This window comes from Engraulis encrasicolus, chromosome 2 (assembly GCF_034702125.1).
Source record: "Engraulis encrasicolus isolate BLACKSEA-1 chromosome 2, IST_EnEncr_1.0, whole genome shotgun sequence".
In the NCBI taxonomy this organism is placed as follows: Eukaryota; Metazoa; Chordata; class Actinopteri; order Clupeiformes; family Engraulidae; genus Engraulis; species Engraulis encrasicolus.
This window is the reverse complement of record NC_085858.1, coordinates 5,371,074-5,384,039: the sequence shown is the minus strand read 5'-3', so window position 1 is coordinate 5,384,039 and position 12,966 is coordinate 5,371,074. Positions and strand designations below refer to the sequence as shown.

The 12,966-nt window shown below is 46.2% G+C and overlaps 1 protein-coding gene across 1 annotated transcript in view; it reads left to right on the top strand.

Moving 5' to 3' along the window:
* Positions 1–7,392, top strand: part of nradd (neurotrophin receptor associated death domain) — a 16,700-nt gene extending 9,308 nt beyond the window's left edge. The window contains exons 3-6 of the mRNA XM_063212692.1: positions 916–1,278; positions 4,223–4,481; positions 6,402–6,544; positions 6,885–7,392. Of these exons, the coding sequence (XP_063068762.1) occupies positions 916–1,278; positions 4,223–4,481; positions 6,402–6,544; positions 6,885–7,228 (1,109 nt within the window). The 3' untranslated portion in view covers positions 7,229–7,392. The remainder of the gene's footprint in view (positions 1–915; positions 1,279–4,222; positions 4,482–6,401; positions 6,545–6,884) is intronic.
* Positions 7,393–12,966: the final 5,574 nt, after the last annotated feature.

Below are 12,966 nucleotides of genomic sequence, written 5' to 3'. Positions count from 1 at the left end.
CACACACACACACACACACACACACACACACACACAGTGTAAGTGCAGAACTGTGAAAAGAACAATTCTCTTCCAATTGGATTTAACATTTAGACATACTGAACGTTATACTACATCAGTGAAAAGTACAACAACACATACACAAAGTAGCTATTCAAATCTTGTGCTTTTTTTACATTTTCTATAATCAAACACCTGATAGGAATGCATTGGCGATTGTAATTTCATATCAAACACGGTATGTGATGATTTTACCATTTTATTTTGTGAGATCAAGAGTTCACTTATTGTGAACATTTCAGGGCTCAGCTGAAGTACGCACAAAAATCTAGAAACCTAATTGTTTTCGAGTTGATATGCAGGATAATATGAATATTGTTGTATGTTTGCCATGCGTCACTATCTGATACACATTTTCGCTGAAATCACTTTTGAGTGCGCATGATAGCTAACCCATTAATCTGTTTACCTGTATGTGAATCTGAAAAAAAGTTCTGCTTCAATCAGGATTTTTCTGCTCCCACTTTTGATTTGTTTACGTAATGTTTTGGGTGAAAAGCCTCCTCCAGACTGACTGGGTACAGAACATCCTGGTTGAAGCTGACTTTCTCCACCTTTTATCTGGTTATTTGGCTGTCCTGCTCCCAGGTCAGATGGTCTTGGATGTGTGGGCGTTACTCTTCCTGTGGGTGAATTTGTCACCTAATTGTTCTGGAGTTGATATGGATGATATGGACATTGTCAAATTCCTGTCATGTGTCACTATAGTTATAGCTATAGTTATATACAGATATTTGACAATATCTGTATCGTGTATATTTACTGTACATTGCTATTTATTTAGCTCAAATCACCTTTGATGCGCATGATGGCTAATGTGTTCACCTGTTTACCTGCATGTGAATCTCTCCTCAGGTGTGACATACAGCAACATGGAGGACTCCCCCGAGTGCCAGGTCTGTGGCAAGTGCCCCCGTGCCACCCTGGTCAGCTGCAACGTCACCCACAACGTGCTGTGCGAATGTGTCCGCGCGGGCCACTACCGATGGGGCGACCCGGACGACACCCTGTGCATGCCCTGCTCCACGTGCCCGCGTGGCAGCGGCGTGGCGCACGCCTGTGGGGGGAGGAACAACACGGTGTGCGAGGAGTGCGTGGCGGGCGTAAGCTTCTCGGAGGAGCCCAGGACCTCCAAGCCCTGCACCAACTGCACACGCTGCAAGGACAGCGAAGTGGAGCTGAGAGCCTGCACGCCCAAGGCCGATGCCATCTGCATGGGTGAGGCGGCACATGATTACACAGGCTGACATCGTGTTTTTGCGTGTGTATCTCACGCTGGTGCATTCTGCGTGGTGGTGCGACGCCTTTTAGATGCTAAGTCGTGCTCCTCAAACGCAACGGTAAAGCACTTTCATGCCTGCCATGTTTGCGATTTACTTTTGCCACGGCGAATTTCTGTTGCTAAACGCGAAAATGCTCTGCTGTGCCCTGACCAAAACCACCCCCAGACCTAACCTGTCAGTAAAGCAATGTTGCTGATGCTCTACTTTAGCCAAGAACAGCGAAATAAGCAAGGGATTGGCAAATGTGTTGCAAAATTGTGCTCAGACCATAACCATCCCTAAACCTAACCTGTCTCAGGGTGTTGTGGAGCACACCTTTAACTTGCAAAGTCGTATTGGACACACGCGATAGTCGGTTCAAATCAGCTTGTCATCTTTACGCTCTGTCATGGTGCCATGTTGGATTATATTACATTGCATTTGGCAGACACTTTTTTACCAAAGTGACTTACAATACATAAATATAAATGTATTATTTAAGACAAGCTTACATTTGGCAATAGGCAGCACAGTTTCAATAAACCGCATATATATATACTACACCTTTAAGTACATTTTTAAATACCTTTAAGTACATTTTTAAATACCTTTAAGTACATTTTTAGAGATGCGTGTGTATGTGGGTGTACATCAGCATGGATGAGTGCATAATGCATACTGTATGTGAGGGTGTGCACTACACATGTGTACAGTTTTGGGGATGTGTGTGTGTGTGTATGTGGTTGTGCATGGGTGTGTGTGGAAGAGAGAGAGAGAGAGACAGAGAGAGAGAGAGAGAGAGAGAGAGAGAGAGAGAGAAAGAGAGAGGGAGGGAGCGAGAGAGAGAGAGGGAGGGAGAATGGGGGGATAGGGACATGTGGCCTGCAGCTGGAGGCAGCAATTCCCAAAGTGCATGCGCGCGCGCACACACACACACACACACACACACACACACACACACACACACACACACACACACACACACACACACACACACACACACACACACACACACACACACACACACACACACACACACAGAACAAGAAAGAGAGGAGGAAAAACATCAGGGAGAGTTGAGCAAGCTAAGAAAAAAAATCTAGAAGTGTCTGAAGCTTCTGATGGTTTGTCGTACTGTGAGTGGTTTGTAAGCCGTGTATGTGTGTGTATGTGTGTTTGGGGTGTATGTGTATGTGTATGTACTATGTGCGTGTGTGTGTGTGTGTGTGTGTGTGTGTGTGTGTGTGAGAGAGAGAGAGAGAGAGAGAGAGAGAGAGAGAGAGAGAGAGAGAGAGAGAGAGAGAGAGAGAGAGAGAGAGAACTCCTCTCTGATGTTCTCCAAATAGCGCTGGCCCTCAGCCAGGGGTCCCTGGGGGTCACCACTGGTCCCTCCAGAGGTCTCTCTCTCACACATACACACACACCCCACTGCTGGTCCAGAGGTCCCGGACCTCAAAGGCCTCCTGCCAGCCTGCAGCAGTAGCTCCCAAAAGGGAAGCAAGAGACACAAATCACCACGGGTCAGGGGGCGGACACCAAGGCACGGGAGGTCAGCGGGAAATGAGTCGGAGAGAGATTTAGACTAGCGAGGGAAGGGCCATTAACCAAAGCAAGTTAAAGGCACACTATGTAACAGTTTCAGGTTAATTAATCACCCTAACAAGTTCTACTGATGTTGAAATGAGGTGGTAATTGGGGAATGAGGACTTTCTTGACTGGGCTGAAAAACAGACTTATAAAATCTGTTGTGTCAACTCAACTCTCTAAGACTGTGATGTTACGTTACATACATTTGAATGACTGTGAGTTTTGTGAAGGAAGATTCTAATGGGAAATGAAGTCGTGTTTAATGAGAAACAGTTGAGATGGTATGGATTTAATGGGATAGTTTGGTGTGAAATTGGTATGCGAAGACGTCACACTGAGTTTTTACGTTTTAGTTTATGTTCACACCGAAGTATCCCTTTAAAGCTATTTATTCATTCTTCCAAACTTAAAATGATGTGTCCTGAATCATCTTAGTGGTTCATCGGCATGCCAGTATAAAAGGCAATTTGCTGTGTTCCAGACTGCAGACAATTTTACTTTCACACATACGAAGCAATGCAGACACCCACATGCATACAGATGTAAAACCCTGCAGTAAAACAATTAGAGATTTTAGTTTTTAACACAAAGCACCATGCAGCATCTTTTTTGCCTACACAGATGGGAACTTTGTATTTCTCCCCCTCCAAAAAAATTCATCCTCTAATTTTTTGCCCATTTCTTCTGTCACATGTGGGATGTGTTTATGTGGTACAGGGCAGAAAATGACTAGCTCTTCCAATCCTGACACATACAGAGAGGCCGATCCCAGTACAAGCTGTGGCAGGGAAAGGAATGGAGAGAGAGAGAGAGAGAGAGAGAGAGAGAGAGAGAGAGAGAGAGAGTGAGAGAGAGAGAGAGAGAGAGACCACATCATAAAATACTTGTTGATTTGATGCTGTTGACGTTTTATGGCTCCAAGCTGAGGAGTCAGAGAAAAAAAGAGGAAGAATGGAAACGGGAGAGAGAGAGAGAGATAGAGAGAGACAGAGATAGAGAGACAGAGAAAGAAAGAAGGAAATAACGATTTTCTGGAACAGCATGATGCCAGAAATTGAGTAATTTGAATAGAAAAGAATGGCTAATTCCCTAGGCAGTATTCACTTGTCAGGCCCTCAGAATATACTGTTGTTTATGGGCTTTTCTCTATTCAATGCAGATTTAAATGAAAAAAAAAGATAATTAAAACTAAAAAGCCTCCCCCTGTCACCCTCCTCTCTCTCTGTCTCTCTGTCTCTCTCTCTGTCTCTCTCTGTCTCTCTCTGTCTCTCTCTGTCTCTCTCTCTCTCTCTCTCTCTCTCTCTCACCCCCAGACAAGCAGCTGCACTTCAACACGCGGCCCATGGGTGCTGATGGGGCGCGTGACCCCCTGCGCAGGCCCAGCGTGGGGTCCACGGGCGAGGACCAAGATGACATGGAGGAGGCGGCAGCGGCCAGCCCCAGACCCCCCCACTCCAGCGTGCCGCGCCTCACCCCCCACGAGGAGGAGGCAGGAGGCAGCAACATCCTGGTCTACGTCTCCGTACTGGCCGCCGTGGTGCTGGGACTGCTGCTCTACGTGGCCTACAAGTGGTGAGCTGAGCTGGGGGAGGAGGGGAACAGGCGGGGTGTGTGTGTGTGTGTGTGTGTGTGTGTGTGTGTGTGTGTGTGTGTGTGTGTGTGTGTGTGTGTGCATGTGTGTTTGTGTGTGTGCGCATGTGTGTGTGTGTGTGTGCACATGTGTGTGTGTGTATTTGCGTGTGTGTGTTTGTGCGTGCGTGCGTGTGTGCTGGGGGATGTACTGTACGACACATTGGAATTCGAAGGGCTGGACTTTAGGACTGTTCTAGCATTAAACTTAACAGTGCCAAAACATTTATAAGCATTAGTGTAATATATTATTAAGTATCTAAAACCTCATTGTGTCAAAAGTCATTGTGTCATGTCCAAGAGTTGTCAAGCTACTGAGTTGGTATTTCCGGGGCATTCTGTGGTTAATGGCACAGTGTTCTCAGTGTGAAAGCGACATTAACTTCATAGTCTGAAACAAGATTGCATGAAATTACGGCTTTTGTTTTTTAAATGTGTTCAGTGTGAGCAATGTCAGTCGTAACCATGACAAGTTAGCTGCAAAGTGATTCCACAGCGCCCTTTTCACTCTTGTATGATTTAAATTTATGTGTGGTAGAGATTGGCTTTGTTTCTTTCTTTGCTTTGAACTAGGATTCAATCACATTAAGAACAAAGCACTGGGAACTTGTTATGAAGAGTTGTTGGAGCTTAGACACAGAGCCGTACAAAATACATGCACATGTGTGTGTGTGCAGTGCACGCACGCACGCACGCACGCACGCACGCACGCATGCACGCACGCACGCACGCATGCACACAGAGTTGGTGATGCTTTATCTCCACACAAAGAAAATGACATCATAAAATTGTGTTGTGTTGTGTTGGACTATAAATTATGAATACAAATGATTAACTACACATTTATAGTAGGCATACTACATGCATACTTCTACGTGTTATACTGTATGTTGTGGTCTGTATGATGGGCTAACACCTACCAAGGTCAAATTGTACATGTAAGTGTACTTGGCCTAAAATGTATTCTCAAAACTCTTATTTGCAAAGGAATCCATCAGAGGCTTCCTGTAATCTGTGTGGGTGTCTGACATTGTTTGTCATAATTAGCTCTGAATATTCCCCTTCCGCCTCCAAACACCTGCACACTCTGGAGACACAAGCAGTATTTTATAGCGCCCACGTCCTGTCACGCACGCACACACACACACACACACACACACACACACACACACACACACACACACACACACACACACACACACACACACACACACACACACACACACACACACACACACACACACACACACACACACACACACACACACACACACACACACACAGCAATGAGCTCTGAGCCATTGTGGCACAGGTGGTGAAAACAATAGTCTCAGATCAAGCTGATATGACATGAAGCAATCAGGAACCCACAGTTCCTCCAGGTGTTCACCTTTTTGGAGCTCATCGGTGTAAGGACTCTCAAACTTGTGCAGTATAGAGGAAATGACGAGGCACTCAAGGTTGTAATTGTTATGCTTTTTATTTGGCTACAATAGTAGCTGTTATATTATTGTATTGGAATATTGTAGCCAAATAAAAAGTGTAAAATATTGCCACCTTGAGTGCCTCGGATTTCCTCTGTCCTGCACCAACGTGACAAACTGTTGTTTATCCCCTTTGTCATGGAGAGCCAGAGTGTATTTATTCCCTGTTTGGTTTGTAGAGAGAAGCATTTTAAGTGCAAACATGACACGGCTTGGTGGTCCAAGTTAATTCTTACCCTGTGTTTATTTGTCTTTGTGTGCGTGTGTGTGTGGTGTGTGGTGTGCGTGTGCGTGTGCGTGCGTGTGTGTGTGTGTTTGTGTGCTTGTGTGCGTGCGTGTGTGTGTGCGTGTGCGTGTGTGTCTGTGTGTGTCTCTGCAGCTGGAGGTCTTGTCAACAGAAGCAGGCATTGTCGAAGGCTCGCGCCGCGGAGCTCAACAACGCCCCCGAAGGCGAGAAGCTGCATAGCGATAGCGGCGTCTTCCTGGACTCCCACAGCCTGCAGGACACGCAGCCCAGCAAAGGTGAGGGGTCAGGGGTCACATGATGCAAACCACAACACTCCATAAAACACTCAGACACTTCATCACAGAGTATGTTCTGCTTGTCATTTGCTGTGCCATGAAGAGAATGCTGTCACACTAACGGACAAACAGACTGCCTGGCCAGACCCCCTCCGAGGGGGCACCAGGGGCCTGGTGATTTGTAGAACACAAACGTACACAGAAACACGCCCGCACGCCCGCACACACACACACACACACACACACACACAACCTTCCAACACAGCGGGAGGAGACAAAGAGGATGTCTCATGTGTTCATATTCTTCCTCTCCTCTCCTCCTTCCCCTCTCCCTCCACAGGCAGCAAGCGAGACAGCAAGCAGGACCTCCGGCTGTACGTGAACCTGCCCCCGCACCGCAAGGAGGAGGTGGAGCGGGCCCTGGCGGAGGGCGGCGGGTGCTCCCCCACCGGGGGTGCTGGCGGCCGGGGTGGCTGGAGGGCGCTGGCCGAGGCCCTGGGGTACGAGCAGGAGCGCACGGACCTGTTTGGTCGCGGGGAGGACCCGGTGCGCACCCTGCTGAGCGACTGGGCCCAGCAAGAGGGCTCCACGCTGGGGCTGCTCTGCTCCGCGCTCACCCGTATCGAACGGCCGGATGTGGCCACACTGGTGACCAGCCCCGCGCAGGGTGTGTCGGTCGTCTGATGGGGGAACTATCTCTGCTGCTGCTGGTGGTGCTGGTGCTCTGATAGACCTCTGAAGCAACCAGTGCCCTAATGTAGACACTTGTATGAAGACACACATATACACACATAGAAACACACACAGACACACACACCTACCTACCGTCATATGCAGTTAAATAAACACACGCACAGTCATATGCCCACAGACAGACACACACACACACACACACACACACACACACACACACACACACACACACACACACACACACACACACACACACACACACACACACACACACACACACACACACACACACACACACACACACACACACACAGCCATAGCCATATGCCCACTCACACACTTACCAGATACATACCCATGCATATACACCATCATTTACCACAGACACATATTGCATATACACATGGAGAGACATACCATAACTTACTAGACCCATCCCACAGCCATGGGTTTGGTTTTATATACACTCACCCACTCACTCTCACACACGCACACACACACACACACACACACACACACACACACACACACACACACACACACACACACACACACACACACACACACACACACACACACACGCACACACGCACACACGCACGCACATGCACACACACACACACACATTGAGGTAGGCGCCGCCTTCCTTTAAAGACACATTTGGTTTGCTCTTCTCACCACGCTCTCCAGCGCTACCGCTGTGGCTCTGCTGTCTGAGCACCACCGTTGCATGCTGGGATAGCTGGAGGCCCTCAGACGGAGCAGGAGATGGACACCAGGTGGCTCTGTCTGTTTGTCACCCAGCGGAGCGAGGGAGAGAGAGAGAGACAGAGAGAGGGAGGGAGAGAGCAGCCTGGCTCTGGCACCCAGCAGCCTGTTATTTATGTGCTGCCATGACTGGAGTGGAGCAGATTGATGGACCAGCATTGCAGAGCAGAGAGGAAAAGAAAAAAAACAGCTCTGAAACTAAACATACCAAAGAAGAAAAAGATATACAACATTTTTTTTTCTCCCACAGACTCTTCTTATTATTCTTCCTCTGTGAAGTGAGCAACATAGCAAATGGATGTGGGATTGCAGCATGTGGAGCTTTAAAAGTTGTACATTCTGTTCATTTTTTTGTTTTTTGTTTTTAAAGAAAATTATAGATATTCACATTTGCGATACTCATTCTTCATTTTTATACCTGTGTGTATATATATATATATATACAATATTCATGAAATTGTTAATACTGAGACTTTTTTGCTTTTACGTTTGGGGGTTTGTCCCAGACTGCAGAGGTCTGAGCGCCAATCTCACAGATGTGGCACTAATGGTGCTTTCCGTGCATTTGACTCTGCTTTGGGATCTGAGTCAGATAAGGAAATGATGTCACATCCGTTGAATGCCTCTTCAGCGCCGAGAAAATCCAGAATCATGCGTTCCATGTGTCAACTGAGTTACTCTGAGTGCACTGAGGTATTTGGTTTGGGTGACTGAAAAAACGGTAGTGTGGGGGCGAACAACCATTTAGGCACTTCCAGTTTTCAGCTTTTGGAAAACCACCAGAACTAATATTGTCTGCCCTACCTAAGGCAAAGTATTTCAAAGACTAATTGTGCCCAGTCAAACATGTTGAATCATTGTAATAATAATGGTGATGTTTTTGTTCACTTCCTTAATAGTGAGAATCTAAAAGTCACAGGATAAAAGGAGGTGTTGTGAAGTCCACATCCAGTCTAAGCCTGTTAAGACAAGGCGTTATACATTTGCTGTTACCAAAATGGCAATGACTAAGTCATGTGTGTTATGTCATAGTAGTGAAGGGCTATAGTAGTTAACAGTCTATTACAGCGTTCCACTGGTGGAACAGCATGAATTATGGGGCTGCAATCAATTAGTCAAAGATGCTGTTATTGCCATCCCAGCACCCCGCACCCCCCCACCCACCCACCCCTCCTCTGAGCTACAGCAGTTCAGCTCTCTAGCTCTTCTTCATCTTCGTCTTCATCTTCATCTTGATCCCTTCAACTCATCACATGGCTGCCTCCCTGTGTGGTCACAGTCTCATTCTTTGATTTGCTAAGCGTGGGACGATTGTCCTGGGGCATGATGTATCAGAGACTCTGGGGTGGCCCTTCTTCTTTGGTGGGGTGCCCTGAATCAAATGTTTGAACGAAGTGTTTGTGCAGAACTGTCTGTCGACGTTTGACACACTTGTCAGCTATGAACACAAACTTGAGTCACATCAGCCTCTGTTTTGAATTCAAAGTACTACATTTGAGTGGCATACAGTACACAGTGGGACAACCTCAGACCAAAAACATCACTCAGCTGTACTGTTCCGGTCCATGTACTGTGGTCACAAGATCAAGCCATTTGCTTTGTATACCTGTCATGTTAAGTCAAAATGTTATGTTAATAAATATTGTATGCCTATTTTTTGTATATAACAAAAATGTAATAAAATGATTGTGTTTGGTAAAAGAATTTGTAAGTGAGTTCAATGGTTACCACAACATTTTCAGCAAAGTCAACCGAAAGTCACGAGCTGGAGGCCTGTGAGTCCCTGAAGCACATTTGTACACAAGAGGGTTTTCTCAAAGTTTATTGCCAGGAATCATCCATTACTCAACTTCCAGTCATCTTAGAAAATACACATAGGGACAGATGACAATAACATGGAGACAAACAGTTTACAATGTTGTAGGAAAAATTCTGAGATGATTGCAGCAAGACAATCAATTCGAAACCATCCATGTTGACCAAAGATATACTCCAAATCAGTGTACCCTTGATGGAGACGTGACTAAATTGCATCAGTAAAGCTTACTGTATGTATGCAAAGTTTTTTGATCAGGGGGCGCTGTGGCACAATGCCCTAAGCCCCCCACATTTGGGCTTGCATGACCATGGGGACCCCCGTTCGAGTCCGGCTGGGGTCATTTCACAATCCTCCCCCATATCTCTCTCCCACTCACTTCCTGTCAGCATCTCATACAGTCCTGTCAATAAAGGCATCAAAAGCCCATACCAAAATATAAAACCTCAAGATCAGGCTGATGTGGGTTTTATTTGGTCAAGTTACGTTACTAGTGAAACAAGTCTTTGTTTTGATTTGGTCCGAGATACAGTAGTCAGCTAGATAAGAAACCATTGAAAGTGCCACAAAAACTGAATGTCACTGTTGAAAATTAGGTTTTCATTCTGCCATTTCCAGGCAGTTCTCTCTGCAAATCCCTCTCTCCTCCTCTCCCCTGTGCTGTCACTCTCCGCACTCTCCCACTCAACTCCCCTCTCTCTCTAACTGAAATGAACAATCTGTTAATGATTTCTGGGCCGGGCCTGGCCTTAAGTGGGACCAGGCGTGCAAGCAAGGCGAAGGAGCTGAGAGTGGAGCAGGGCGGTGCTGCGCTGCATGCCGTCACGCATTCCTGCCGGCGCTGCTTATGCTGCGGTCTCAGCATCGGGCCCTGGCCCAGCACACAGCACAGCGTAGCGTAGCGCAGCACAGCACAGCACAGCACAGCACAGCACAGCACAAGACAGCACAGCACAGCACAGCACAGCACAGCACAAGACAGCACAGCACAAGCAAACACAGCACAGCCCCCGCCAAGGACGAAGAGGAGGAGGAGGAGGAGGAGGAGTTGGGGACAGGGAGGAAGAAGAGGACGGGACACAGGGGACGAGGAGAAGAAGGGAGGTAGGCAGGAGGAAGGAACATGGAGGAGAGGATGGTGAGGACATGAAGAGTTTGGATGTGGTGGCAGGCCGGGTGTAGTGGGCTGGTGGACTAGGATGCAGTGTGGAGGGGACAGCTGGCCCATGGGCATGTATACATGTCTAGTATGGACACAGCCAAGCAGCACACATTGGGGAGGAGAGGGCGTAGGACAGCGGTTCTCAAACCTTTTTTGAGTAAACGCTCCATGTACTCATTGTAATCCTCCCAACATACTTGACCACATTATAAGCCTGCCAACGCTCCGCTTAGTATTAAAACATTAAATGGACTAATGCCCCCCAATGGCAACTAAGCACCGCTCCCTCTCAGCTGAATCCTTCTCAACGCCCCCTAGGGTTCCCCAATACCCCTGGGAGAGTGTAGTAGAGCCCCTGTTGAGAAACGAGGGTAGGAGGAAGGTACATGTTTGGAGGCTGGTGGGGTGACTGTGGCCTTGAGAGGGATGGGTGTGGACAGGCCTCATGACTGGGACATTTCCATGTCGACTTGCAAAGCGGATGGGACAGCTCCCTGGTGACCTCTGCTGGAGACCTGCAGTAGCTCCATAGACACCAAGATACTGAATGTATCACACACACACACTCACACACACACACATATGCTAGCAGGGGGGGTTACTCAGAATATGTCTCACCATTTTTACCATTAAGATATTATGGTCACTGAGCAGCATGTTACATATGGTCTCCTTGCACTATGACCATGCTGACAATACTACACATCATGCTTCAGTTGGATGCGGTGGAAAAACACAGCGGGTATAAGTCTAATAGCCATCATTGTTTTGATTTGTTAATTTAATGCAACTGAGGATTGAAATGTGTAACTTGCGCTGCCACTTGACCAGGAGACCCTTGTAAAATATCTTTTTAATCTCAGTGAGTCTATTTTCCCTTTAAAATAAAGGTTAAATAAAAAAATACAAAAATAAAGTGACTGACAACAAATAATGATGATGATCGAGCCTTGCAGCATGTTCAAGTTTTCACAAGTTTTTATGAGAAATGACATTTCCACATTTAACTGTAGGGCAATTGAAGAGATAAGCTTTTCAGTTCAGTGACGGGACTTAGTGCGAGTTACAGTGTGATGATCAGAGATAAGCCATACATTTTTTTTAATAAAACAATTTATTTGAATTTAAAACATTTTTACACTCAGTATGACAATATGGTTGCACAATACTTACAAGTAGAGGGTGGGACTGTACATTAAAAAAAAAAAAAACATTAGGAACATAACCAATGGACAGCCCTCCTTCAAACGCCAAAGAACAAAAAAAAAAAGGAAAAACAAAATAAACAAAAAAACAAATAAAATAAACCAACCCCTTACTAGCTGAGAGAAAGAGCTCATTGGAATCATGTTGATCAAATTTTAGGGAGAGAGCGACGGTCCCTCTGTCCCCACGCGCCCTTTGCATCCTGCTTCCGGAGTACTTACAGCTATGTACATGTGTTTAAACTGCCGGACCAACAGTCCTTTTACAAAGTTAATTATTTAAATGCTTCTCAAAAACTATTTCTCAGTATATTCACATAGAAAGCAATTATAATACATGAGTTTTTTTGAAATGGACTTGTTTAATGCAGTTATTGGAGGTGGGGACAGAGCTAGCTGTGAATGTGTAATGTGAATGAATGATGCGAGCACACCACTCCAGACACACGGAAGCTCTGGTGGTGTGTTCAGTGCGTTTTGCAGCATTGTGTGTCTGTGCGTGTGTGTGTTCAAGATGTGTAATGTCAGCAGTCTATCTTCTATGATTCATCTTCAAGACATTAAAAACAGATCAGCAACCACTCGTTACAAGTAAAAATGGCAAGAGCTTGGACAGTTCTTAAAAAAAACCCACAAAACAAAGAAATAAAAAACGAAAGTAGACCAAAGCTACATACCCACAAAAAAAGGAGTTGATGAGACAGAGACAGAGAGAGAGAGAGAGAGAGAGAGAGAGAGAGAGAGAGAGAGAGAGAGAGAGAGAGAGATGTGGAAAACG